Raw genomic sequence first — 27,925 nt, 5'->3', positions numbered from 1 at the left:
AGAGCTCTGTGAACAGCCAGCCTCTTTAGCAATGACCTTATGTGTCTTGCCCTCCTTGTGCAAGGTGTCAATGGTCGTCTTTTGGACAACTGTCAAGTCAGCAGTCTTCTCCATGATTGTGTAGCCTACAGAACTAGACTGAGAGACCATTTAAAGGCTTTTGCAGGTGTTTTGAGTTAATTAGCTGATTAGAGTGTGGCACCAGGTGTCTTCAATATTGAACCTTTTCACAATATTCTAATTTTCCGAGATACTGAATTTGGGACTTTCATTAGTTGTCAGTTATAATCATCAACATTAAAAGAAATAAACATTTGAAATACATCAGTCTGTGTGTAATGAAGGAATCTAATATACAAGTTTCACTTTTTGAATGGAATTAGTGAAATAAATCAACTTTGTCATGATATTCTAATTTTATGACCAGGACCTGTATATATATATATATATATATATATATATATATATATATTTATATGTAAGAGATATGGATATCTCTCTACAATCAATGACTGAACAACCACTGACTAATGTTATTTGTGACCGCTCTTAGTCAACGTGCGTATTATATAGACTTCTAAAATTCCATTTATTATTATATCGTATGTAATTTCATAATGCGGTAAAGTGGAATTCATTGCAAATTATTTCTATCCGTTTTCATGTTTGTTTAATGCTCATCTAACCCTTCTCTTCATCTTCCGACTCTCTAGCACGTCATTGGCTCTTCTTCATTGTGGATGCTGCAGCATGCCGAGGTCAGAGCTTTAATGTGCACCGCGCGTAAACATCTCACACCACTTGCTAAGGCTCAAGGCACTCTCGAGGGACGGCACGCCTCGCGCGTCATGCTCTGTTTTTCAAGAACCTGCCTCGTTCTTTAGATAGGCTGCTCGAGGGCGCGCTGTAGCGAGGAGACAATCAACAGCCACGCGCTGCCGTCTTCCGTCTACCTGCGCTAAGTCCTCCCGCACTAGAATGGCAGCGTTTGCAGCCAATCCGCTTGTGATTCTCAGCTCACGGGGGCGGGTTAATTCATTTTTTTATGAATGAATTGAAGAACTGGTCGGCTGTCAAAGGACGTCAAAAAGCTGAGAGCAGAGGGGCGTTGTGACGGAGAGAGACTAAGTGCGGGGGCTGCGTTGCTGCTGCTGTCGCTGTCACTGGCTCCCAAAGCGGATACCGGAGTTGCCAGGACTGGCATTCACTCTGCCATGGCTACCATTTCACAAGCCAGGCGGCTGGCTGTTGCGAGAGTGCAGCGAATCAGCCTTCTCATGCATTTTTGGATATTTGACCGCTGATTAAAATAACATCGCCTATAGTGCGTGTTAGGCATATTTCCGACTGCCTTATTGCTTCCGCTACAAATATACATATATTTAGCTACATTACTCTTGTTGATTTTCTTTAAAACGATTTTTGTGCTGGTGATTTTTGTAAATCGAAACACTGGTATTCTCATCCATCGGCATCGTATAGACTGAAGCGTACCAATGTTGTGACTTTGTACTCCAGGCAGAAGAGGCTCATGCGTGTGTAATGCAGGAATACTCTTTCACCATGTTGTTCCCTATAAAGTCGTGCGTTTATTGCGTGGCATTGTAGAGGCCATCCAGGTGGAACTGATTCTTGTTACCTCGGCAACCACGGTTTTTGTTAAATAACCGAATTGACGGCCACATCATCTCTACACGGGAAGGTGAGCAAGTATTATATTTATTTTTATATTAACGATCCTCCCGCGTAAAGTAAGGAGAAAAACAGCTTGAAATTATTTCAATATTTATATCATGCTATGCATACGGTGCCATTTATTCAATTATTCGTCATCATGCCACTGCTATATAGCCGTATTTAGTTATTTGCTGTGTATTAAATAATATTGTTTCGAATCCAATGTTAAGTAACTCAAACTGCCCTTTTTAATGCTAAAATCATTTTACTGCTAACATATTCGTATTCATTCATTATCGTTTATTCCCAAAATAATTTTTATTTTTGCAATATTATGAAAGCATTTTTTCTTCTACTATACCAACTTTAGATACCTGCAAATTTTGACAATATCTACTGAGACAATAAATTTGTTCCCAGAGTAATCTATTTATTCTTATTCCATCACTACTCATTCTTATTCTTCCATGTTCATCAGCAGAGTAGTTTACCTGTTACCATGCAGTGCAGATTTTACCCTTCATTCCTAATAAACATCTAACTTACTTAATCTGACCAGCAACCTTAACACTACAGGAATGTGCTTATTCATTTTTTTACAATCCTTTATTTGCATTTGGAGGTGAACCTTTACCAAATTATGGTACATCTCTATTTAAATATTAAAAGCACTTAATCTACTTTCTCTCCACTATATCATCTTCTGGTTGATGCTGCCATGAAGTTTATGGAGTTCTTGTTATTCCCATTCACATTTTCATGTCCTCAGTTCTTGTGTCCTGGTGCTTTATCTTGATGTAATTTGGCCGCCGTGTGAGTCATGGTGGCATGAAATTTTATGCAAACAGATTTGCTTTGGAAATGCCAAACCTTAGCTGACCCTAATCAGAATTCAGAGTGCCAGGTTTTGTTTTCACTTTCCTTCAGGACGCGTGGTTTCAGGTAGCGTTTATGATAATGAAACTGACTGCAAAACCATAGAGTTCATATTTATAGCAATGAAATATTTTATTAGCTATATTTTGTAAAACAAATTGTGTGTGGCTACAGTTTTACTACCAAGTCTTCACTCAACATTTTATTTTCTTTTAAACTGTGAATTTTAGGATATGGTCAAACGGGTGTCCCAAAAATGTATGCACACTTTTGCAAGATTATAAATACATTTATTAAAATACATCTAAGTTTTATAATTCAAATTAAAAAGACAAATGTGGAATCAGTTAACACAAGTGTTCTAACTACTGGCTGCTGTGGTCCAGGCACTACTGATAACATGGACCAATGGATTTGCAGACATCACAGACCTTTTCATTTGATATTTGGGCACATTCTCTTTCATTGACTGTTTTCAAATTATCAATTGTTGCGGTTTTGTTAGATAAACCTCATCTTTGACACAACCCCAGAAAAGACCATTGCCATGAGATCTGGTGAACATGAGGGTTTCTTTTTGCCCAGTCCGTTTGTTTGGCACATTTTTGTCAGGGAATGCCCTCACATTATTATGGTAGTGTGAAGGTGCACCATCCTGCTAGAAATAACACTGGTCCTCATCCCTAAACTCCTCTCCTTGTTTTGGGACACACTATATTATAAATTTTCGTGTGTATTTTTATTCTCCCTGGCAGATGCATTCCCAGTTAAGTTATGCATAATATATGTGTGTATGTGTATAACATATCCTGTACTATATACATCTTTAACATCAGAAAATGTAATGATTATGCAATTATGCACATATTTTTTTATTTTAATAAACAGATCAGTGGGCAGCACGGCGGTGCAGTAGTAGCGCTGCTGCTTCGCAGTTTGTAAAGTAAGGAGACCTGGGTTCACTTCCTGAGTCCTCCCTGCGTGGAGTTTGCATGTTCTCCCCGTGTCAGTGTGAATTTCCTCCAGGCACTCCGGTTTCCTCCCACAGTCCAATGACATGCAGGTTAGCTGCATTGGCGATCCTAAATTGTCCCTAGTGTGTGCTTGATGTTGGGGTGTGTGTGCCCTGCAGTGGGCTGGCATCCTGCCCGGGATTTCTTCCTGTCTTGCGACTTGTGTTGGCTATGTTAGGATGTAACGGGTTGGAAAATGACTGACTGACTGACAGATTAGTTTTGAAGAGCAGCTCAGTTACCCAAAATTAGCAATGTTTCCTTGCAGGTTTAGAGAACGTAATTCAAACTGCAATCAGTTTACTGTCACTGTATGTTCACTTGGAATTTTCAATGCTTTTCTCCAGATACTCCAGTTTATTCTCATCCTCAAATAGGTTATTGATAGGTTAATTGGTTACTTTAGCATAAGTAAGCATGGAAAGTTGTTTCCTATATACATTTACAGGAAAGCAATGGATTATATCCTATTGCTGCCAGGATAGGCTGTGGACTGGAAAGTAACACACATTTCAAGATATTAAAACATTTTATCAGTGGTACAAAGTGAGAATAGTTAAGGATATCCAAGTTAACAACAATGCCTTAAATACAGGACAGTCATATATGTTGTGACCGTTATACAGTTGGCATCCACTTCATCACTTACAGAAGTTGCTGCTAAGTTAATGATGGTATCATAAGTGTGTACTATGCTTTTTAAAGGAGTTAGACAGTATGACCATCCATATGTATTAATTTATAGGGAGAATGGCCAAGACTTAATTAGCTTTGAATACTTCATGATAGCTGGCTCAAGAGGCATTACCTTGACTTAATCAGTGCTGCAGGGATTTTTATGCAAGGCTGTATCTCCACTGCCCTTAAAAAACATTGAACCAAAGGTAGTCTTGATCAGAAAAAGATCCTCGATTAAAAGGGCTGATGGAGACTGACATGACTTGAACAAATTATTTGATAAGGAATAAATCTGCTGTCAGCTAATTACAAAAGCTGTGTCAAAAGAAACAAAACACTTAACTCTTTGAATATTGTCATGCATAGTTTATTGCAGTCAATAAACCAGCCGAGATCCACTTGTGTGTAGGAAACCATATGAGTGGTTTCAGTCGTGCTATTGGATTAGGAAACTATTTCTTAGAACTTGACAGTAGAGAAAAGCCAAGCAAAATGACACCTTTTATTGGCTAACTAGAAACTAGTTAGCCAATAAAAGGTGTCATTTTGCTTGGCTTTTCTCTACATTCATAATGGCTAACACGGTACAGCACCCTAGTACTTTAGAACTTGACAGTGAACTTGGATAAATATACTGGTCTCCACATTCATAATATGCCAAACAATGAATTTTGTTTGGGGGAAAATGGAACATTCTTGTTAGGGTTGAGGCCACCATAGACTTATATGAAATTACATTGTTTTTGTATAAACATTCATTTATACCAATGTGTCAAAACTTTTAAAATTCAGGCTAGAACAAAGTTGTACTTTCTGAGGGCAGGTGGATGACCAACATCCTATTGACATCAGGTAGGAGTATCAAATAAAGTAATTTAATAAATTAAATTGAACATTTTTAAGAAATAAAAGTTTATCAATGAAACATTAAATTGAAAGAACTGGTATTGTTTGGAAATGCTTCCTTTGTCTTTGTTGTAGCTATAGAGTAAAATTATCTCAAGAGAGCTTGAATATTAGAAATGTTTGCATGTTGTAAAAAATGTTTTAATGAAAGATTTTATTTGCCAAAACTTAGCTGAATGATTACAATATATTATGAATATGCAAGACTTTGAAATGTTTCAATACCAAGCATATTTTATATAATACTAGCTGATTACCCAGTGGCTTTGCTCACTGAGTGCAAGGGTAAAAATTAAAATGTAGTATTTATAAAATAAGTTTGTTAATTGCCAATTTTATTTTTCAACAAATAAAGAGCATTTACAATAACATAGAAATTAATATAAACAACATTATTAACATCATTATCATATGAGAATATGAAGTAATATATAAGAAGCACAATGCATATAAATATAAATTATTAAACAGTAAAATATTTTGATAAAAGAATTTGAATAACATATAAGAAGCATATAAATTATTAAACAGTAAAACATTAACATTTAAGAAGTAAAGATACATTGAGTACTACTGCAGTGCTTTCGGGTATACTACATTTTTTGTTTGGTCATTACGTGCATAAATGTATACATTTTTTGGTGTACCTACCCGAGAACGCGCAACATACGTATAACTCACCGTGGGAGAAGCATGGATTTTAAACACGCGTTGAATAACTGGTAATGTTTGACGAAAATCTCCTGTGAGTAAAACGACAGTACCTCCCATTATTTTGCTAGGATCTCTGAGATCTTGCATTGTTCGGTTCAAGGCTTCATAAGCTCTTTTATGTGCCATGGTGCACTCATCCCAAACTATTATCTTTGAATGTTGCAAGACTTTTGCCTTTCCAGAGCTCTTGCGTATGTTGCAAATTGGATTTTCATTGTGAGCGAGGTTTAATGGTAATTGCAATGCTGAATGTGCTGTACAGCCTCCATCTAATAATGTAGAAGCGATTCCCGATGATGCTATAGCCAGAGATATGTCACCATTCGCTCTCTCGGCAAGAATCAGGTTTATTAAGTATGTTTTTCCTGTTCCTCTGTGGTCATACGTAATTTCCGTTTCAAACGCTCATATGTAATTTCTGTTTCAAACGCAAAAAGAATTTTATATATATAGATATATAGAATATTGTAGTGATGACCGAAATGCATAATTATCTTTTAAGAGTATAATTGACTGTAACATCTCTTTACGTCATACCATATTCTATGTAAAAGCTGAACCATCAGATTTCTGCTTTGTTCAATATAGTTACTGGTATATAGAGCAGAACCTAAAATGAAGATACGGTACAGGAGTTTTTGTCCTTGGCTAAGCAAGTTTATTGCTATATGAATTCTTCTTTAATCTCAAAATACAGTAGAAACCCAATTTATATAAAATAATCTTTTGCTAATTCAGCTTTATGTAAATTGGCAGTGAAATATCAAAAGAGAGGGAAACTTGAAAATTAAATTGGTATAGTACATAGTGACATACTTTTTTCTTGTGTAGCACAAGCAGATGTAAAATTTGCTCTTCCTGTACTCTTACTCCATCTCTCATTCACTGTGGCATATGTTAGCATGAGAAAGAGACAGTGAGATGTCTTAGATTCTCACTCCATATAATCTACAGTACAACAGCACAAGAAGAAGCAAGGTATTCTCCTTCCATATTTTCACAGTGTCTCCATAGCAATGGTAGGAGATGACCTCCAATTGTACTCTTGCTTTGTCTCACTCACATTCGGTGTGTAGTGCAGGATAATGGAATGGTGACATGCTCTTCCTGTAATCTTGCTCTGCCTAAGATCATGATTGGTTAACTGTAATTTTTTAAAATTGCACTCTATTGCAACTCTGTCTATATTGAATGTATAGAATTAGGTATGTGTGCCCCTACTGTAGCCTGGATTTCAGTGCCTGAATCACCTTAGACATTTGAAACATATAATTTGATATATACCTTTAAACTCTTTGAAAATTGTAAATGTCTGAAAGCAAAGCTGCCTAAGCTGTTTTTAAATTTGTTATGGCTTAATTAGTAGGATGGCTAGGGCTATCTTTGCTCTTATATGTTTACATTTTTTAAGTGCTGATAATTCTACTTTACATTTCTAAAATTGTGTTGGGGATATTGATATGTTTATTCAAAGGCTTCAGGGTTTTTTTTTTACGTTTAGTGTGCTAAAAACACGTCTATATTTACAAATCTGTTCCTTTTTTAGTTACATACGTTTAACTTGTAAATGATTCAAGCTGCAGATGTTTTCATTTTAGCAATACAATCCAAAGCAGGCAATGACTATACTAATTATTCCTAAGCACAATACACTAAATCTCTATCCTCCTACATTAATATGTAACTTTTTATCTTAAAAACACAACCCTAAAGTGTCCTCCTTATTCACAATACACTGTCACTGTCCTTGTAGATTCATTGCATTCCAAAAGAGGGGTACAGTTGAGACACTGTTATTTTAGAACCATACAGCTGAATCTAGAAACAGGTAAAAATGACATAATTTAAATGTAAGTTTTAAATTAAAAAAATATATTAATTTTTCCATAATTGGTCTAGTTACTTTATCATTGTAAATTAGTCACCTTAAATATCAGAAACTAATTCACCGGAGCTAAATTAATTCATGTTTAAATTAGTTTTATTCCCATATTTGGAGTTAAAGAGCTGCGATGTTTAAACACTTTTTGCCTTTTAGGCTAGTGGTTTAGGCCAGCACTATTCCAGTTAAAGATATTTAATAAGCAATCACTGCTTTCTACTTTTTGGTTCCATCAATTTTTATTTTTTTAATAATATGATCATTTGTTGTTATTATATCTTAGTTTAGCCTTTCCGTTTTCCTTGAAAAATACTATTACGTACAATGGAAAAAAGGTATTAGCCACAATATGTGATGCGTATACCAAAGTAGGAATGTGTACAGTATTTGTATATAAAATGTGTGTGTGTGTGTATATATATATATATATATATATATATATATATATATATATGTATGTGTATATATATGTGGATTTGAAATGAAGAAATAATTACAGTAAAACCTCAATTATTCGTCATACTGTAGATTACCGAATAGTGATTTATTTACAGAACAAAATATAGTATTAGCAAAATTAATTCATATAATATTGCAATTACCAGCATAATATGAAATCACAACTCAGATGTACTGGAGTTTTCTACATTTTTTCTACGTGCTCTGTCTTATACTCCATTATATGGGTTAGGGAGCACATCTCCAAAGCAATAAAAGAAAGCTTCCTGTACTAATCAGTTTATCTCTTAACACTCGCATTCCTTTTTTGTCTATACCGCAAACACTCCTGCTTATTGTCTCCTGACTCTGTACTAAAAACTTCCTTCTGCTGCACCTTCCTTTTTCTCCTAACTTCTCCTGTCACTCATCTCCTAGCAGACATTTTTTGTGTAAGTTAATTTCATTATACCAGCATGAAGAAGAATATGCTATCAAAAATCAGATCAAAAGATTTTTTTTTCTGCTTTGCACAGAAAATTATGAACTGGAAACTGTAAGTAAATTGCTTAATGGGTAGCTGATGCTGTATATGGTTGATTTAGATGGTTTCCACATTGGCTACAGAGATCCTACTCAAAACTCCAAAAGACTATTTCTCTGACTGTTTCACTGATGCTTCATGGATCCCGTGCCCTAGTTATGAATCCTGGATGTTGTCTGTGTGAAGTCTGTTCAATTTTCCCACGCTGCTTAGATTAACTGTTGAATCCAGATTGGTTCTGTGTGAGTGTGAGTGCAGGTTTATGTAAGAGTGGGTCCTGCTTTCTTTCTTTGTTGGATGTAATTCTGCCCCATGTCTGTGTGGGTTTTCCTCCAAGTACTCCTGTTTTCCTCGAACATTCTCAAAGATGGTTAGATTAATTGGTGATTCTGTATTGGTCCTGTGTGAGTGTAATTGCAGGAACAAGCAGGAGAGGACCCTGTGATGGATTGGAGCCTTGACTTGGAACCTTGTGCTTGGCATTTCTGGGATAAGCTGTGGCCCTTCACAATTCTGACTTGGGTTAAGCAGGTTTAATACGTTATGTTTATTTCTTGTACAAATCTATGTTTTGTTCTGGCTATAGATTTTGAGCCTTTGTAGGGAGGGTAGATGCAATGCAAGCTGCATGTATAAAGCCTTTTCCAATGCAGATTTTCCAGCTATTAAATGCTGAGTCTTCTTAGTAGACACATTGTTACAGAGACGAATGATCCTGTTAGAAATGTTTTGTTGGAATAAATGCTGTTTATTACCTGTTTGATGAAATTTCACAGTTTTAAACTACAGATAGATGTCAACTATGTTTTTTCAAAGTACTGTACAGTAGTTAGTTAAAATTCAAAACAACAAAATCAACTTTTCACACTATAGTTTGAGAAAGATTCATTCACTCTGAAAGACAGCTGCCTCACAAAAAGCTATGCAGTTTAAAACATTTTACAGTTTACACTTATTTGTACAGGCTGAACTTGCAATGAATGAATATACAATAATAATATTTTTAAATGATTATTCAGCCCCATTAATGCTAACATTAGACTTAAAGAAACATACTAGATTATTGCTGATTAATTTCAATTTTTATTTTTGTTATAGTGGATGGTAATTTTGCCCCAGGTATTCTTTTTACAATTAACTCACAACATTCTGCTTTTCGCCAGAATTCAAACTCCACTTCGCTTTATTTCAAACTCCATTTTGCAGAAAAGGGTGCTTTAAGAGTAATGCATATATTTTTGCAATGTAGTAATTTGTCACTTTTTGCCTTTAAGCATATTTACATGGGATCAGACTTGTTACCAAAACAAAAAATTGCTTTTGGTCCAAATAAAGTGTGCAGAAATCTATTTTGATTAAGTAATAATCACACTGTACCAAATTCTGACTTCTTGTCCTTTTCAATGTTAAACCCAAATATTGGTCAGTCTCTACTGTTAACTGGTTTATCAATAATAATACCATGAAATGATGAATTAGTATTAAGTGAAGAATTATTATGCTTATCAGTTTTTGTTAATGCATTACTTTTTATGCCAAAAGTATCAGGTGATAAGGTTTAAGTGTACCAATTTTATTAATTCACACTTTCTCATAAAGTGTTTTTTTTTTTTTTTAAACTTCTAGTTCCCAGTTGATGGATTCTGATATGGATTACGAGAGGCCAAACGTTGAAACCATCAAATGTGTGGTAGTGGGAGACAATGCTGTGGGAAAGACTCGTCTCATCTGTGCCAGGGCATGCAATGCCACCTTAACACAATACCAGCTTCTGGCTACCCATGTACCAACTGTCTGGGCAATTGACCAATATCGTGTATGCCAAGAGGTCAGTGAATTACAGCAATTTGATGCTATTTTCTTATTACCAATTGTTTAAAGTTCTTTAACTTATTTTACACAAATATTTAGTTACAATAACTGAATTCTTTAAAAACATTTTTCTTCTCTTAGGTGCTAGAACGATCACGTGATGTAGTGGATGATGTTAGTGTATCACTTCGTCTATGGGATACTTTTGGTGATCATCATAAGGACCGTCGTTTTGCCTATGGAAGGTGAAGTCACTTTTTCAACGATGCTTTTAGGAAATAAAATATATTTTGTATTTTACTAACTGGGTCTTCATTCAAATCATTGTCACCTGTTATGCTATTAGATTGCTAAGAGAGAATTTAGAAACCTTAAACCATGATTAGAATGATGTGCTAAAAATGGATGGATAAAATTCTTTTTATATTTATGCATTTAAAAACAGCTGAAAATATACATTTTTCTTAAAAAGGTATCTTTATTTTTATCAAAAAATAGCTGTACTCTTTTGATTTTTCTTTATTTTATTTGAGGCTGGCTAGTACTTCTGCCTTTTGGTTCCATTGTTTCTGAATTTCAATCCCTCATCATGTCATTGATTGCTTGTTGTTTGGATATTTTACACATGTTTTGGTTCCACTGGGTACCCCCAAAGTATTACTGTATGTATTAAGTTGAGCATTGATACCAAATTATCCAAATAGAGGATTGGTGTGTGTGCAAGGAGGGCTTGTAAAGTCAGTTTGGTTTGGATGAAATAATTTATGAATAATTTAATGCAACCAAGGAACAATGACTGTAGCCAGAAGTTTAGTATCTGAGTTCATGAGTGAGAAGAGCCTGGTGTTTTGACAGTGTGTGGGGTCGTGGTCTTGTTTTAGGAGCAGCAGCATGATGACTGTTATATTAACTGTTGGATTCAGAAGACTTGAAGTGGTGGCTTCCTTAATGATGTTAAAGAAGGTGTAGATAATTGTTTCCAAATAAAAGCGATTAACTCAGAAGGAAGCCTGTACAGAAGCAGAGTCTTTTCCACACTCATGGAGTGTAAATATAAATATCAAGTAATATCCAGGAAATGGGATGACAAAGACATAACAAAAACAATGTTAAAATGTAATAACTATAAGAAAATAATTTTAATAATAAAATAGATAATCTAGAATGAACTAGTAGATGTTTAAATTTGTCATAACAATGATGTTATGAAATTGCCACACAGAGGGCAGATAAGTATTTTTAAAGTGCTATTAATTATTTAATTTATTAAATAAATCTACAAATGAAACTAACAATGGAATTCAAAACGAGGATATGTAGGCTGCTCCTTAGAAGAATGAGCGCATCACATTTCTTACAATGAGCATAAGAAGAAACCTTGATGTAATAATATTTATTTTCACAATGATGGTCGGGCAGCACGGTGGCGCAGTTGTAGCGCTGCTGCCTCGCAGTAAGGAGACCCAGGTTCGCTTCCTGGGTCCTCCCTGCATGGAGTTTGCAAGTTCTTCCCGTGTCTGTGTGGGTTTCCTCCCAGAGTCCAAAGACATGCAGGTTAGGGGCATTGGCGATCCTAAATTGTCCCTTGTGTGTGCTTGGTGTGTGGCTGTGCGTGTGTGTATGTCCTGCGGTGGGCTGGCGCCCTGCCCGGGATTTGTTCCTGCCTTGTTCCTTGTGTTGGCTGGGATTGGCTCCAGCAGGCCCCCGTGACCCTGTGTTAGGATATAGTGGGTTGGACAATGACTGACTGACTGACAATGATGGTCAAAAATAACTACAAATACAACATGCAGTGCCCAGCAGTTATCAAAAAGCCATTGATTTAAAGTAAACCTTACTGACTCAGTGTCTCCATTACTATACTCTCTCTGTCCTTAAAATCCACATCCCACTATATATAGAATAAAGCAGTAATGATAAGCTTGAGAGACAGAGTCCCACCCTGCCCTACCCTCTCCTCTGACCTCATACGAAAAAAAACACTAAGATTGTTGGGAAGCTTAGTTCCATATTAATTAAAGATAAGATATAGGTACAGCAACCAACCAGAGGAGACCAATAACAAATGGCACCTAGTATCCAGATACTGCGATAGATATGAACACCTAGTCACATTATTTTGATTAAGAGAATCTGACCATTCCTCAGTACCAACAATGGTTGGTATAGTGGTTACATAGCACTACACATCACAGTACAACTTGGATAATCAAAAGATATTATATCATATAAATAGCACGTTTACATACAACATACAAAGTATCAACCAATGTAAATACCACCATTATAAAAGCAAGTTGACTCTAAAGCGAGTTATATATAAAACAAAAAATAAATGTAAACACTTGCAACAATTAAATCAATAAATAAAACAAAAAATAAAAGATAATGGAATCACAGCAGCACCAACCATCTGCCAGTAGCACTCATATGTATTAATAAGGTTGCAATCTTTGTCATTTTACCACTCCAAGTGTACAGATAAGGGGTGTATATGAATGAAAATGTAATCTTATACAGTATGACAATCATAATGCATAAGACAACGTCAATACATATGAAAGGCAATGTCCCATGGTGAAGGACACTATGTGATGAAAATATCTCTGCCTTTGATGCCAATGAAATCTGTGGACTAGGAGAAGACATTAACAAACTCGTGTTTGAGAAATCAAGACCTATAGGTCTAATTCACAAGGCAGAGTTACTGCTGTGGAAGGACAAGTTGTCTGATGCATTTTGAAACCATCCTGGTACCTTTCTTAAGGATCATGTAGCCCAAATTGAAATAACAGGGCTGCCTTCAATTGAAAGACAAAGCCCTAAATACAGAAAAACATCACCTGGAGCTTGCCCATGGGTGGTAACCAATGCAGTCCTTGCACACTGAGAGTGCATTTGCTTTAAGTCAACAAATGTATAGTGGTTCCCAAAGCAAACCAGAAAAAGTCATCCTGAGGTAAATGTAATATACAAAAGCTTAAGGCAGCACATAACATAAGATCATATATGAAGTCAACAGTACTAAAAAGGAATAAATTATCTTTATAAGAGTAATACAAAACTATCTGTGAACTATAAAGAGAAACAAGTTAAGAAAGTGAAGGAAAGAATCCATGGTCATGGACTTATTTGTCTCTGTAAGAACGTCTCCTGGAGAGCACCATATGAAATTGAACAAAATTTGGTTTCAACTTTGTGAGGTAAAGCAGGAACAGCTGAAGACTGACATGTTCATAGTCAGAATATTAATGTGCCCCATCAGGACATTCTTCATGGCATTCCAGTAGGAGTTGTCAATTTCTGCAGTCTCCATGGCAGGGATTTGCACCGTATTCTATGATTTGACAAAAGCTGAATGGGTTCTGCATCTAGAAAGAGACATCACCATTGCTGTAAAGTATACAGAAGGTATCCTTATTGTAAATAGATGTGGGGATTAATAATCAAAGATGGGGCTGTAGTAAAAGTAGAGAGATGGAACTCAAGTTTTAAGCAGCCATTACTACGAAGTATCACAACTCTTGTATCTGTAGTTAATATATGTATATTTTTTGGTCAGGATATTTCTTAAGTTAAAAGTGACCATTTGCAGAACACTTATGACCTAATTCTTCCTTTAGCTTTCTAATACTGTTGGCATTGCACTTAAGCTACTGAAAGGGTAGTTTTAGCTTCAAATATTGATAATTACTCAAAAAGTGTTATGTACATTTCAGTTGTAAAATTTCCATGCATTCCAGTGAATGTTCAGAGGCCAAAGGTCTCTTGATATGTGTTTATATGAACTTACAGTATTTCTTAGGGATGAATTTTTAGTGGTTCTTTCTGTTATGCAAAACTATTAGTTTCCCATCAGAATGCTTTAGTAAATGTGCTGCTCTCATAATGTATTATTGTCAATCTTTCTCTTCCATCAGGTCAGATGTGGTTGTTCTTTGTTTCTCCATTGCCAACCCTAACTCTCTCCATCATGTTAAAACAATGTGGTATCAAGAGATCAAGCATTTCTGCCCACGGGCACCTGTTATTCTTGTTGGTTGTCAGCTGGATCTTCGCTATGCTGATTTGGAAGCTGTTAATCGGGCAAGACGTCCTCTTGCCAGGTACAATAGAAACTAACAAAATTAAAGAGTAATGAATAATCCAGTAAAACAGAAATATGTTTAATTTTTTTAGTGCTGTGAAAATGTATTTGACTCCTTCCTGATTTTCATATCTTATTACATATTTTTGATGTGAATTGTTTTCAAGTCTCCAGTCGAAATCTATCATTAAATAAAGGACTCCTGAGTTTTTTTTTAATTATGGCAATTATAAAATGAACAATTTTATGCAGCACCTACTGGCAATATGTCAAAAAGTAATTACACTGTACATTTGATAAACTGCTTGAGAAAGAGCCTCATTTACCCACAGTAACTTCAACCAAACTATTTCTGTAAATCAGTATTATACTGATTTTTTGAGTAGTTTTAGCCTACTCTTCCTTGCGGAGCTGCTTTAATTAAGCACTATTGATGTTTAAGTTATTAAGTTTTAAACATGAATTTCTCGTTTCACCTCCTATTACTGCATCCATGTTGGATTTAGTGTTGCACTTTGTCTAGGCCAGTACATAACATTAATTTTGCTTCTTTTCAGCTATTCTTATTTATATTTCCTTTGACTAGTGATGTTGTTAGTGAGAAATGCAGCATTCCCTTTAGATATAACAGTTAAATTATGTTGTCCAAAATTTTCTACTTTTCTCTCATCTGTCTATACAATATTCTCCCAAAAGGCTCAGAGATTAGCCGGGTACTTCTTGAAAATTCAGGATAAGCAATAATGTTCTTCTTGTTTAGCAGTGGTTTCCATTTTCATAATCTTCAAAAAAGCCCATTATTGCCAAGTGTCAGTCAAGTTGTGAAATTTTGAACACTTAACTTTGCCAACGCAAGAGAAACATGCAGTTTTTTAGTTATTTTTTATGATGCTTAAAGTTATTTGGCGTGCTGCCTACTCAGGAGAAGATTCAGTACTGTTGCCAGTGTTTCATCCATCCATCCATTTTCCAACCCGCTGAATCCGAACACAGGGTCATGGGGGTCTGCTGGAGCCAATCCCAGCCAACACAGGGCACAAGGCAGGAACCAATCCTGGGCAGGGTGCCAACCCACCGCAGTGCTGTAGAACATCGTTCATTAAACTAATAAAATAAGTAAAAAAAAAAAAATAGTTTGCTCTGTCAGGTGCCCTTTATTAAATATTACCATTTGGCCGAAGACCTGAAAACATTTAGTGTCAATAACAGAGGAAATTAGGGAGAGGGCAAATACTGTTAGTATACTAGATACTGCATTACCAAAATATGTTAAATTATTTTTAGATACATTCTTACATACTGGTTTTCAAAATAAATTTGATAAGGGTTTAAGTAAATAGTAAAGTGCACTTTAAAGAATAATATCAATCTATTTTCTGAACCTGCTTAATGCACTGGAAGGTCTAACTCATTTTAGCATATTTGTTGCAGCACAATTTTGAACTTTCAAATTATGACAATAAATTCACACTTTTGAACGTTTTTTTAATAAGTCCAAATGATTATAAACATATTCAGTAAGGCTTAAAAGAAATACCACATGATTTGAAATTGTAAACAAATGTCACATATACATGCGCATATATATATATATATATATATATAATATATATACAGTACTGTGCAAAAGTTTTAGGCAGGTGTGAAAAAATGCTGTAAACAAAGAATGCTTTCAGAAATATAATGATTGTTTATTGTTATCAATTTACAAAATGCAAAGTGAGCGAGCAAAAGAAAAATCTAAATCAAATCAATATTTGGTGTTACTACCTTTTGCCTTCAAACCAGCATCAATTCTTATAGGTACAGTTGCACAAAGTCAGGGATTTTGTAGGATTATAGTCAGGTGTATGATCAACTAATTATACCAAACAGGTGCTAATGATCATCAATGTCACATGTAGGTTGAAACACAGTCATTAACTGAAACAGAAACAGCTGTGTAGGAGGCTTAAAACTGGGTGAGGAACAGCCAAACTCTGCTACCAAGGTGAGGTTGTGGAAGACAGTTTCATGTCATGGCAAGATTGACTGCATCAGCAAGGTCTCTCCTAGACAAAGATTTCAAAGCAGACTGGGGTTTCAAGATGTGCTGTTTAAGCTCTTTTGAAGAAGCAGATGAAAGACACATCAATCTTATTACCCTTCGAAATCGGAAGATGTCCAGCAGTGCCATCAGCTCAGAACTGACAGAAGCCAGTGGGACCCTGGTACACTCATCTACTGTCCGGAGAAGTCTGGCCAGAAGTGGTCTTCATGGAAGAGTTGCAGCCAAAAAGCCATACCTCCGACATGGAAACAAGGCCAAGCGACTCAAGTATGCACGAAAACATAGGAACTGGGGTGCAGAAAAATGGCAGCAGGTGCTCTGGACTGATGAGTCAAAATTTGAAATATTTGGCTGTAGCAGAAGGCAGTTTGTTCGTCGAAGGGCTGGAGAGTGGTACAATAATGAGTGTCTGCAGGCAACAGTGAAGCATGGTGGAGGTTCCTTGAATGTTTGGGGCTGCATTTCTGCAAATGGAGTTGGAGATTTGGTCAGGATTAATGGTGTTCTCAATGCTGAGAAATACAGACAGATACTTATCCATCATGCAATACTATCGGGGAGGCATATGATTGGCCCCAAATTTATTCTGCAGCAGGACAACGACCCCAAACATACAGCCAAAATCATTAAGAGCAATCTTCAGCGTAAAGAAGAACAAGAAGTCCTGGAAGTGATGGTATGGCCCCCACAGAGCCCTGATCTCAACATCATCGAGTGTGTCTGGGATTACATGAAGAGACAGAAGGATGTGAGGAAGCCTACATCCACAGAAGATCTGTGGTTAGTTCTCCAAGATGTTTGGAGCAACCTACCAGCTGAGTTCCTTCAAAAACTGTGTGCAAGTGTACCTAGAAGAATTGATGCTGTTTTGAAGGCAAAGGGTGGTCACACCAAATATTCATTTCATTTAGATTTCTCTTTTGTTCATTCACTGCATTTTGTTGATTGATGAAAAAAAATCATTAACACTTCCATTTTTGAAAGCATTCTTTGTTTACAGCATTTTTTCACACCTGCCTAAAACTTTTGCACAGTACTGTGTGTGTGTGTGTGTATATAAACATACAGTGTGTGTGTGTATTAAATTCTTCTTCTCTGAAACACAATCTGATTAATTGGGTGGTTACCTACCAGGTAACACTTCTGGTTGGCAAACATCCGCCACATCCTCTCAGTTGAGAGAAGCAGATCATAGATATATTATACAATATCTGCCAAATAATACAAAGAGTACACAACACGTCTTTCACCCTTACTGGGGCTCGTCAGGTGTATGCACTTTTTATTCCCTTGCGGGGATCTAACTTCGGATGTCAGCACCTGAGGCAAAGCCTCTAACATTGCACCACAGTGGCTGGTTTGCTTATTTTACAGGGTGAAGATAGTATTACATTCTTAGGTCTGAGTCGCAATCTGGTTATTTGGGTGGCTACTGTAAAGTAACAAATGTTTACTTGTGTACATGCTTAAAGATCTCTGCCCATTTTAAAGGTCTGAGCAGACAAAAGCTGTAAAATGACAAGAATATCTGCATACCAGCCATCATTTGCAAACCTGTTAGTCATGTGAAGAAAAGAAACAAAGTATCTGTGTAACAGCAGTTGAATCATGTAAAAAGTGTACATGTAGATTTCTAGATTGACAATGTATATAACGCTGATATTTTTATTTAGGTGCACTGCTATAAAAAAGCATTTTAAAAATTTGTTTAATATTGCTTGGTGTCAATTCTAAATATATCTCCGTATCAGCAGTTAATTGCAACTTTGCTCACAGTGTCATTGATAAAGCTCTTGAACAGTATCTCACCAAAAGCAATAAAGAAAGTTGGTCATAGTAACATTTTTCCAATATTTAAATATTTTTTTTGTGAAGTGAGTCGTAAAAAAGGGTTGAAGGAGTAGCAATAACACTTTTTATTAATCTACATATAAGGTGTCACATTGAGATATTAAGGTATGATATTAAATAATGATCTTCTACATGCTATATATGTATTTATTATAGAGATAGCCAAGTTTTGTTCTGCATGATGTGTAATGATAGAAATCCTCTTTGGTGACTTCATAAACTAACCCAATAAAAACAAACATTAATATATGCTATTGTAATAGATGCATACAAAAAAGGTCAGAGTATAATGACCAAAAATGGAGGTCAAAATCGACTGTTAAAAAAAAAAAAAAACATTTCTAGTTAGGACAGGTAAGATAGTTATACTCACTAATCATGGTACATATGAATAATAACCCTTCAAACCAATACTTGGGTGCTGTCATTTTTTTTTAAAAAGGCTATCCACACCAACTGTTTTTTTATTTTATTTTCTTTGACATTTTTAAATATTACATTTATTTCACATATAGAACTGATTCGTATTACATTTCTTGCATGAACGTGTCTAGCATTTATTATTTTTTTTTATATTTGTCAATTACTAAACTTTATTAAAGCAGGATTGAAGCTGTTTTAACAATTTCAAAACTCAAATATTAACTTAATGCTCTTTTACTTGGTGCTTATGTCATTCTGCTTAAGTACTTGGCTTAGAATGTTTACAGATTAAATATTTTTTTATTTATATTTTTCACAGACCTATAAAGCCCAATGAAATCCTGGCCCCAGAAAAGGGTAGAGAAGTGGCAAAGGAGTTGGGAGTACCTTACTATGAGACAAGTGTTGTGGCACAGTTTGGAGTAAAGGATGTTTTTGACAATGCAATTCGAGCTGCACTCATCTCAAGGCGCCACTTACAGTTCTGGAAATCACATCTGCGCAATGTGCAGCGGCCTTTGCTCCAGGCACCATTCCTTCCTCCCAAGCCACCACCACCTATGATCTTAGTACCTGATCCACCTTCTACAATCGAGGAGCACCCTGGACGACTTCTTGAAGACCCTCTTTGTGCAGATGTAATTCTCATCCTGCAGGAGCGCCTACGAATCTTTGCACACAAAATCTACCTCTCCACCTCCTCCTCTAAATTTTATGATCTCTTTCTCATGGATTTGAGCCCTGAGAACTGTGACTCTGACAGGACAGCTGGCTATCTCCATACCCAGTGTCAGCCACTAGGGGGCCGTGACCTCCTTATGCGGGCTGCTAGTTTTGATGTATCTGAGAGCAGTGATGAAGGAAATAGGTCAAATCTAAGGACCTCCACTAGTGATGGAACATTAAAAGGTGATAATTATGAGAATTCCAGGAGAGGTCGATTATTGTATACCTGGAGTCGGGCTTTTGTGAGTATTCAGGAGGAAATGGTGGAAGACCCAGTTACTTACAATTTACGGCCTATGACTGTAGTTCGAATGGATCCATCAGTGCAACCAGGGCCTTTCCGTGCTGTTCTACGATATCTTTACACAGGACAGCTGGATGAACATGAGAAGGAGCTCATGCACATTGCTCACATTGCGGAGCTGCTAGAGGTGTTTGATCTGCGAATGATGGTGGCCAACATTCTCAACAATGAAGCGTTCATGAATCAGGAAATTACCAAGGCTTTCCATGTGCGACGTACCAATCGTGTCAAAGAGTGCTTGGCCAAAGGAAACTTCTCAGGTGAGATGTTATATGTTGTTCTTGAAGATGTAATAAAAATAAATGTTCTAGAAGTCTGTAGCACAAGAGACCTGAAGGACAGCTGTTTATTAAAATAGGAAGCAGATGCACAAAGGAAGAAAGTCATTGGTTAGGAACACATAAGAAGTCAACCATGCTATCAGGGTACTACAGCAAGTATTTTGTTTCTAAATCATCTAGATTTCTTACTGAGCTAGTATTTGCACCACTTCCTCTCCTTCTTCAATCTATAAGAATTGGTTGTTTTCATTGTAAACACATGTCTATAATTTCAACCATTATTATACCAATATTTATTTGTAAAATTCTTGCTTCATGCAGTCACATTTTACATACTGTATTAGATATTTATGGTCTTTTATGTTTCAGATAAAATGCAAGGTGGCTTACTTGAAGGGTGGTGTGTCATAGGTGTGCCTATCTCTTACAGTAATTAACTTTTAGTAACACATATGGTATCTTAGAAGAACAATAGACACAGCAAAATTGTCATGGCAACTTCCTGGCTTAGCATATTACAAAGTAGTGTGTGCATTTTAGCTGAGTTAAATGTAAGACATAAAAGGTTTAGCTGGAAGGTACTTTTTCTTTTATAATCACACTGGCCAGCATAGCCACAGATGTGAGTATGTGCTTAACCTAACTCCTTCACTTCTTAGTTTTTATTTTACCAGCATATTGGAGCATTATAACAGTTTTGACAAGAACAGATTATTCAGCTGAACAAGTTCTTTGATCCTATTCACATTGTTTTTCCAAAATGACATCAAATCGAGAGTTACAAATGTGAACATAATGTATTGTTAATGATTCCTAGCTAAAACGTATTTACACAGTTAAAGGCAGACTTTTATAAATTTTTTTTTTAATTCCTTGAAACCATAGCATCATGTAAGTCTTAAACTAAATTAGTTGAATTATTATAGGTCACATAATTATCAATAATAGTAATCAAAATAAGTAAATCAATAAAAAAGTGATCAATAATAATCAAATGTTAGAGGTCATTTGTATTTTTTCAGGCTGTCATATGCATTATAAAACAAATTGTTTATAGACTAATCTGGATAATAGCATACTTTTTTTTGGTGAGCACATGCTGGGAAGTTACAGCATACAGTATTCCAATGTGTACAACTCAATAAGGAAAGCCAAATGTATAAAGTACACAACTTACACTAATTGTTTTCTGGTTGTCCCTTTCATCTGCATGGTGAATAAGTACCCCATAGCCTCTAATAAAACTGAATTTAGTTTTTGTTATTTATGCCCCCAAGTTAATCATACAATCATATATTGAGAGATTCTGCTTATTTGTGTTGACCTTTCTAAAGGCTTTACTTAACACTTCATTTGACGTCTAGACATTTAAATGTGCAGTGCACTTTGACATATTCTTGGTTCCCTCTTCCCTGGGCATGCTTGCTGAACATAAAATCACATGGTGTATAATTACTCTACAAAATACATAAAAAGAACTGATATTTGGAGGTGCATTACATGAGGGTTAGATTTGTTAGGGTTGAAAAAATGTTTGAAACATTAGCTTGAATGCCTTTAGCATGGATTTTACTATTAGTTTGGATTTATTTCAAAAGACCTTCATAGGTTGAGCATTGCTTTTATCTGCCCTCATATCTATAAGTCATTAGAGAATTTTAGATAAGAACAAGCCAATTGACCCAGTATAGTCCACCAACTGGAGTTCAGAGAATTTCTGCATGTGTGTGCCCAGTGATAGACTAGCATCACATGGCTGACTCCTGTTTCCTGCTGACTAGATAGGCTCCAGCTCCAGTTGGACAAAGCAAAATTTGAAAATAGATGAAGTTTATGAAGTCTGCAATATCTAACTTTTATTTTACATGTAGATAGGTAATTTTATTTATTTATTTTTTGGTTCACTGCATAAATGGTTGTTTGAATTTATAGCTTTATTCATAACTTTTTTACAATTTTCCTAGATGTTGTATTTAAGCTGGATGATGGGACAGTTATGGCCCATAAACCTTTATTAATCTCTAGCTGTGACTGGATGGCAGCCATGTTTGGAGGGCCTTTTGTTGAGAGCTCTACCAAAGAGGTAAGTTGGGCAGGGTAGAGGAATCCTAGTACAGTTGTTTGTGTCAACACGTAGAACCAAGAATTCTTTAAGACAATTACACTGAAATTTACTCAAGGCAAAGAAATGAATACATAATTTAGAAGCATGTTGAAAAATGTCTCATATTTCATTTTTCCCCCTCTCAGAAAACAGTATTATCTGTTTTTTTTTTCAGTTTCTTGCCATTGCAATGCATTTGGAATATTCAATAGCACTAAAGGACCATTTTTGAGTCTCTTTAATATGTGTCTTATAATGAAATAATTATTCATGGCTAATTAGTTTCAATATCAAGCAAAATAAGAAAGAGAATATGTTTCTTATAAATATGTTAATTAGTAATGAATAGGATGTTGCTTCAGTGCTGCTATCTTTTAAATAACTAATATTAACCCTTTATGAGTTACACTTGCAGTGCTTTGAAATCTTAGCTTTATGAATGCCATTTAAACAGCATAGCCACTAGGCTGAATTTTCCAAAGATGGAAGATTGAGATGACTTATTCAATCACACCATCACATATCCAGGTTTTTTTTTGTTTTTATAGTATACTTATTTTAATATGCATAAGTATTGTAACACAGAAATAAACAATATTTTCAGTTCTGCTTAATCTAACTTGGAGTCATGGAAGACCAGAGCCTATCCCAGCAGCAGTGGGTGCAATTCAGGAAAAGCTCTAGTCAGGCTGCCAGTCCATTGGCATGCACAGAATTAAAGAAAAATTAATTTTTTAATAGAGTCATGTTGAGAAGTCCTATAACTATATACTGTACATGTACAGGATAACGTTTCTTTAATATTTTGGTATTTGGTATACTGCATTGCAAGTTATGTGATTGAATGAATTAATTAGGCAAATAATTAACTATATCACTACCAAAAAAGTATTGACAAAAAATTAACATGGACTGAGAAAGAGCACATCAAGTTCATGGTAAATATACAGCATATATATTTATGCATATATCAGTGCAGTGGATAATGAGGCAGTTGGGTTGCCTCTCACCCCAGGTAACTAGAGTGCAGAGGAGCAGGGCAGCATTCATGTGTGTCGACTGGGGGGACGAAGCAGCTGGGACCCAGGGGAGGGGGAGTTATCCGTTATTTGCTTCTGTATCATGTTAGTACCGGTACTGAAGTGTGAAAGGGGGTATTGATACCAAAGACAAAATTTTAGTATTGCTCCAATACTGTGCACCCAAATAGGAGATGCATCTTATTTATAAGCCATTAAAATCTAAAAAGAGCTGATGGAACTCGCTGTGTTTACAACATTCAAATATCAAATGCTATATTTATTAAGCAATTTATAAATTATAAAGTTTCTATTAATACAGTATATAATACAGTTGATCTTTATATATTTTGCCATTGCTGCTATGTCTTATGGACAGAACTCTGACCCTAAACAAAGGTATCAGACCGGTTACAGGCTCTTCATAGCACTGTTTGTAGCAAGACCCAAATGTGCAGTCAAAAAGTAAATGTACCTTTATAATTAAAATAAATGAAAGAGGTGCACTTACTATTTCACATGACTGTTTTCCATGCTGATTTCCAATAAGATGAGAAATATAGAGATTAAAGCTAAAGAGTCTTTTTGATACTGATAGCCAGTTTATTAAAAAAGAAATCATTGTGTGAAAAGTAAACTGTAGTTAAATATATTGTTCTAGTTTTAGAAATCTAGTGTGAATTTAAAAACTAGCTGCTCGCTAGGTGAAAACAGAATTAAAAGCATCACAAATTAGAATCATTACAAAACATATTTCTTATTTGGTGTTACTCTTTTTTTCTTCCCCAGGTATTGCTGCCTAATACTACCCGTAGCTGCATGCGTGCAGTACTTGAGTACCTTTATACGGGACAGTTCTGCTCACGTCCAGACCTTGATGCCATGGAGCTTATTGTGCTGGCAAATCGACTGTGCCTACCACATTTGGTGGCATTAACTGGTGAGAAGATCATTCTTAATTTGCAGTTTACTGTACTATAAGTCATTTTATTTAGTCATCGGGGAAAATTATTTTTTTACAAGTTGTTTTAATGATAGAATTTCATAATAGACCCAGTTAGTTATAGTACCTATAAAAAGAAAGTATTAACCACCATATCCATCCATCCATCCATATATATATATATATATATATACAGTATATATATATATATATATATATATATATATATATATACAGTATATATATATATATATATATATATATATATATATATATATATATATATATACAGTATATATATATATATATATATATATATATATATATATATATGTTCATATTTTTTGTTTCACAACACTCAACTACATTGGATTTATTTCTAATTACTACTGTTTGATCTCTGAGAAGCACAAGTTCTAAAATAATTCTTTTCATTTGAGTCTTTTTGTGCACTAGCACAAACAAACAAATGAGCAATGTGATGTTGGCAATTGTGCTTAACTTGTATCTTTAAGCGTTGCATTTCTTGTTTCTCTTTTGGATGTAAAAAATAGTACTGCTAAAAAAATATATGATAGCATTTTCAGGGCTATAAAGCTGGTTCCGCGTTTTTAAAATTAAATATCAGAAACTGGTATTTTGAAAAGATTAGTGAATTTTTAAAACTGTTTATCTTAACAGAGAGACATTCCATACAACCTCAGTTACAATTTATTTACTATTTCAAGTTGAAACTTTATTTCACCTTAGTATATTCACCCATTTTACATGGCCAATAGCCAATCCTGATGGCAAAACAAGTGCCAAATACAAATTATTGAAACGGCCACTGGATCAGGCATGTGGCCTTGAACTCGTCATCATGTTAAGTGCCTACACATGTATGGGAAGACTTCAAGATCGATTATAACTGTCCATTGGGTACCTTTTTCAAAAAACATTTGTTTAAGTAATTCTAACTACAATTACTGTAGTCATAGACCTTCTAGAACTAACAGCAGAACAACCATCAATACAATTTTTACATCACTTGAATGTTCATCTAGTGTCTGTGAAAGTTATTTCAGCCACTGCCATTTGTCTGGACTCAGCTGGTGAAATGCTATTAAAAATGTGTTTTATGTACTCTACTAATACACTTATTTCTCACTTATTTTTAAAATGATACTCCTGTTTCTGTTTCTCTCTGTAATGGTTTAACATATGACTTATTGTTACCAAGCATTTTAATAAACAATAATGTGATATCTCAGTCTTTGATTTAGTAAATTAACAAAAATGAACACAGTCAACACAGTTAACTAAGCTCCCAAACACATCTGCATGTTGTAAAATGCGTACATAGTCTAACTTGTTAATAGTTTAAAAAGTAAAAAAAAATCTGTGTATATTCTGCATGTAATTTCAAATACAGTATAAACTAATATTCTTTTAAAGGCAACAGAAAGCTACTAGGTTCTCATGGGATCTTTTGCTTTGTCTATGCTATTTCTTTCTAGTTATATTTTAATTGTAATAGAGTTTTCTTAAGGTTTCTTCATTTTATATTACAGAACAGTACACAGTGAACTTATTGATGGAAGCAACCCTAATGGGAGCTGACATTGATGGGGACGTGCTGGTTTATTTAGAGATGGCACAGGTACTGTAAAGGCACACTGCCTTCTTATGAAAAGAGATTGGAGTGTATGAGAATACTTTCATGAAGTTATCATTCATGATTTGTTCCTTTGATCTTTGCACATATCTTTTGCTCATGGAATTCTCTTCCTTCTACTTTTATGCCTTTTTTATGTTATGTCAGTTTTTGGTTCATATACTTTGGTTTTCCACGTCAATAAATATCCTGCTCTGGCTATGGTAGGGACATGAATTCTAGGCTTAAAATCCTTGTGAATTTGGATTTTTTACTGCAGGATAATTATAAATTTTGCCTTCTATAATATTTGCTTTGCTCAGAGATTCTTCTGAACAAAACCCATACTGTGCAAGTATACAAATATGCAAGCACAGTATAAGAATATGCTACATGCATTTGCAAGCTTAGATACAGCTTAGATATTATATGTACCTAATTTTTCTACTATGGTTCTTGTATACCTATTTATAAATAGCACCATTTACATCCTAAATCAACACCATCTACCTCTTGTATCTTGTGAGTAGAACTTTGCCAGTTTGAAACTTCATCAGAGAATGACAGTCATCACACTACAATTTACAACTCAATTATTTTTGACTGGAATCATTCCCAGATAGACACCATCTGGCAAACAATTGTTTTATTGTCCTAGTTATAAAGCATCACCTGAAGCATTTTTCTTTTCTTTCCCTTGTCTTCAGTTTCACTGTGCCATTCAGCTTGGCAGCTGGTGCCTGCATCACATCTGTACCAACTATAACAATGTGTGTCGTAAGTTTCCAAGAGACATGAGGGCCAAATCAGCAGGTATGACAGAAGCTAAAGGTGTGACTGTGGTGCTGCCAGTAAATTAATAAAAACATCTGACCATATCTAAATATCAGTTTGTTAATAGGTTTAGCTCTATTAAAAAAATTGGATAATATTCCTGAGATGGCACTAATTTAAATTAAAATGATAAAAATGCTAATATATAAGTAATGCAATTTTAAGATTTTTTAGATGTTTCATCAAAGGTATTGCTGTTAGTGGAAGTTGGTGCAAAACCTGTTATTACCCTTTTTGTAGTGTTATATGAAAGTATCATTTTTAATGTACAGCTATACATATAACACTTTGATAGTTTTATTTTAATAAAAAAGGTCAGAATACACTTTCAGAATTACTGTAGAAAGGCACTCATTATCAGAATCCTGTTACTTTATCACAACAAGGTTGATCACAAGGTTTATATAATTATGTCTGAGTTCTGTCGCCTGAAAATAAAATGAATTTTACATACAGTAATCCCTCATCTATCGCGGGGGTTACGTTCCAGAGCCCCCCGCGATAGGTGAAAATCCGCGAAGTAGCGACCTATATTTATTTTATTATTTATACATATTTTAAGGCTTTATAAACCCTTCCCACACTCTTATAAACCTTTCCCACACTCTTATAAACACTTCCTATGCTCTTAAACACTTTCTGCATTCTTAAACACCGCAGACCAACACAGCACACTGCACGCAGCGATCAGACGTCAATGTGTCTGCACTCGCTTTGTGAAGGGGGGCAGCTGAACTCTCAGCAGAGCAGAAATGGACTTTGTGCAGCTTCTGCCAAAATGCCTGCTTGTCGCTCTGCGCGTTCGGAAGGAGGAGGAGGAGTAATGGGGGTGTGTGAGGGCTGAACGCACGTTCGCTCAACCCCCCCCTCCCCCCCCCACCCCTCCCCGGAGGCGCACGCTCCTGCCACTTCGCATTGTCAAGGGGGTGGGGAGTAGTGATGGGAACTCCAGCTCTTTTCAAAGCTTCGGCTCTTTTGGATCGGCTCCCTTTAAAGAGCCGGCTCTTACGGCTCCCGAATGGCTCTTCGTTTAGTATCACTTGGATGCTTATATTTTAGCCTAATTAAGCAATTATGAATGGTTTGTGTATAGCCTAAGCAATTTCTTATTCATTGTTTTCAGACAT

At 35.5% G+C, this 27,925-nt stretch overlaps 1 protein-coding gene across 2 annotated transcripts in view; it reads left to right on the top strand.

Annotated features, from left to right (window-relative positions):
• Positions 1 to 27,925, top strand: part of LOC114655277 (rho-related BTB domain-containing protein 2-like) — a 79,913-nt gene that overhangs the window by 37,485 nt on the left and 14,503 nt on the right. The window contains exons 1-9 of one of the 2 annotated variants that reach the window (XM_051935647.1): positions 1,077 to 1,702; positions 10,355 to 10,556; positions 10,682 to 10,785; positions 14,461 to 14,646; positions 19,271 to 20,241; positions 22,227 to 22,345; positions 24,175 to 24,325; positions 25,882 to 25,970; positions 26,672 to 26,777. In XM_051935647.1, the coding sequence (XP_051791607.1) occupies positions 10,365 to 10,556; positions 10,682 to 10,785; positions 14,461 to 14,646; positions 19,271 to 20,241; positions 22,227 to 22,345; positions 24,175 to 24,325; positions 25,882 to 25,970; positions 26,672 to 26,777 (1,918 nt within the window). In that variant the 5' untranslated portion in view covers positions 1,077 to 1,702; positions 10,355 to 10,364. Of the gene's footprint in view, positions 1 to 1,076; positions 1,703 to 10,354; positions 10,557 to 10,681; positions 10,786 to 14,460; positions 14,647 to 19,270; positions 20,242 to 22,226; positions 22,346 to 24,174; positions 24,326 to 25,881; positions 25,971 to 26,671; positions 26,778 to 27,925 lie in introns of those variants that run through there. The other variant, XM_028806150.2, reaches the window with a different exon arrangement.

The sequence above is a fragment of the Erpetoichthys calabaricus genome, chromosome 1 (assembly GCF_900747795.2).
Source record: "Erpetoichthys calabaricus chromosome 1, fErpCal1.3, whole genome shotgun sequence".
Classification (NCBI taxonomy): Eukaryota; Metazoa; Chordata; class Cladistia; order Polypteriformes; family Polypteridae; genus Erpetoichthys; species Erpetoichthys calabaricus.
Note: the sequence above shows the minus strand (reverse complement) of the source record. Positions and strands in the feature narration are given on the sequence as shown.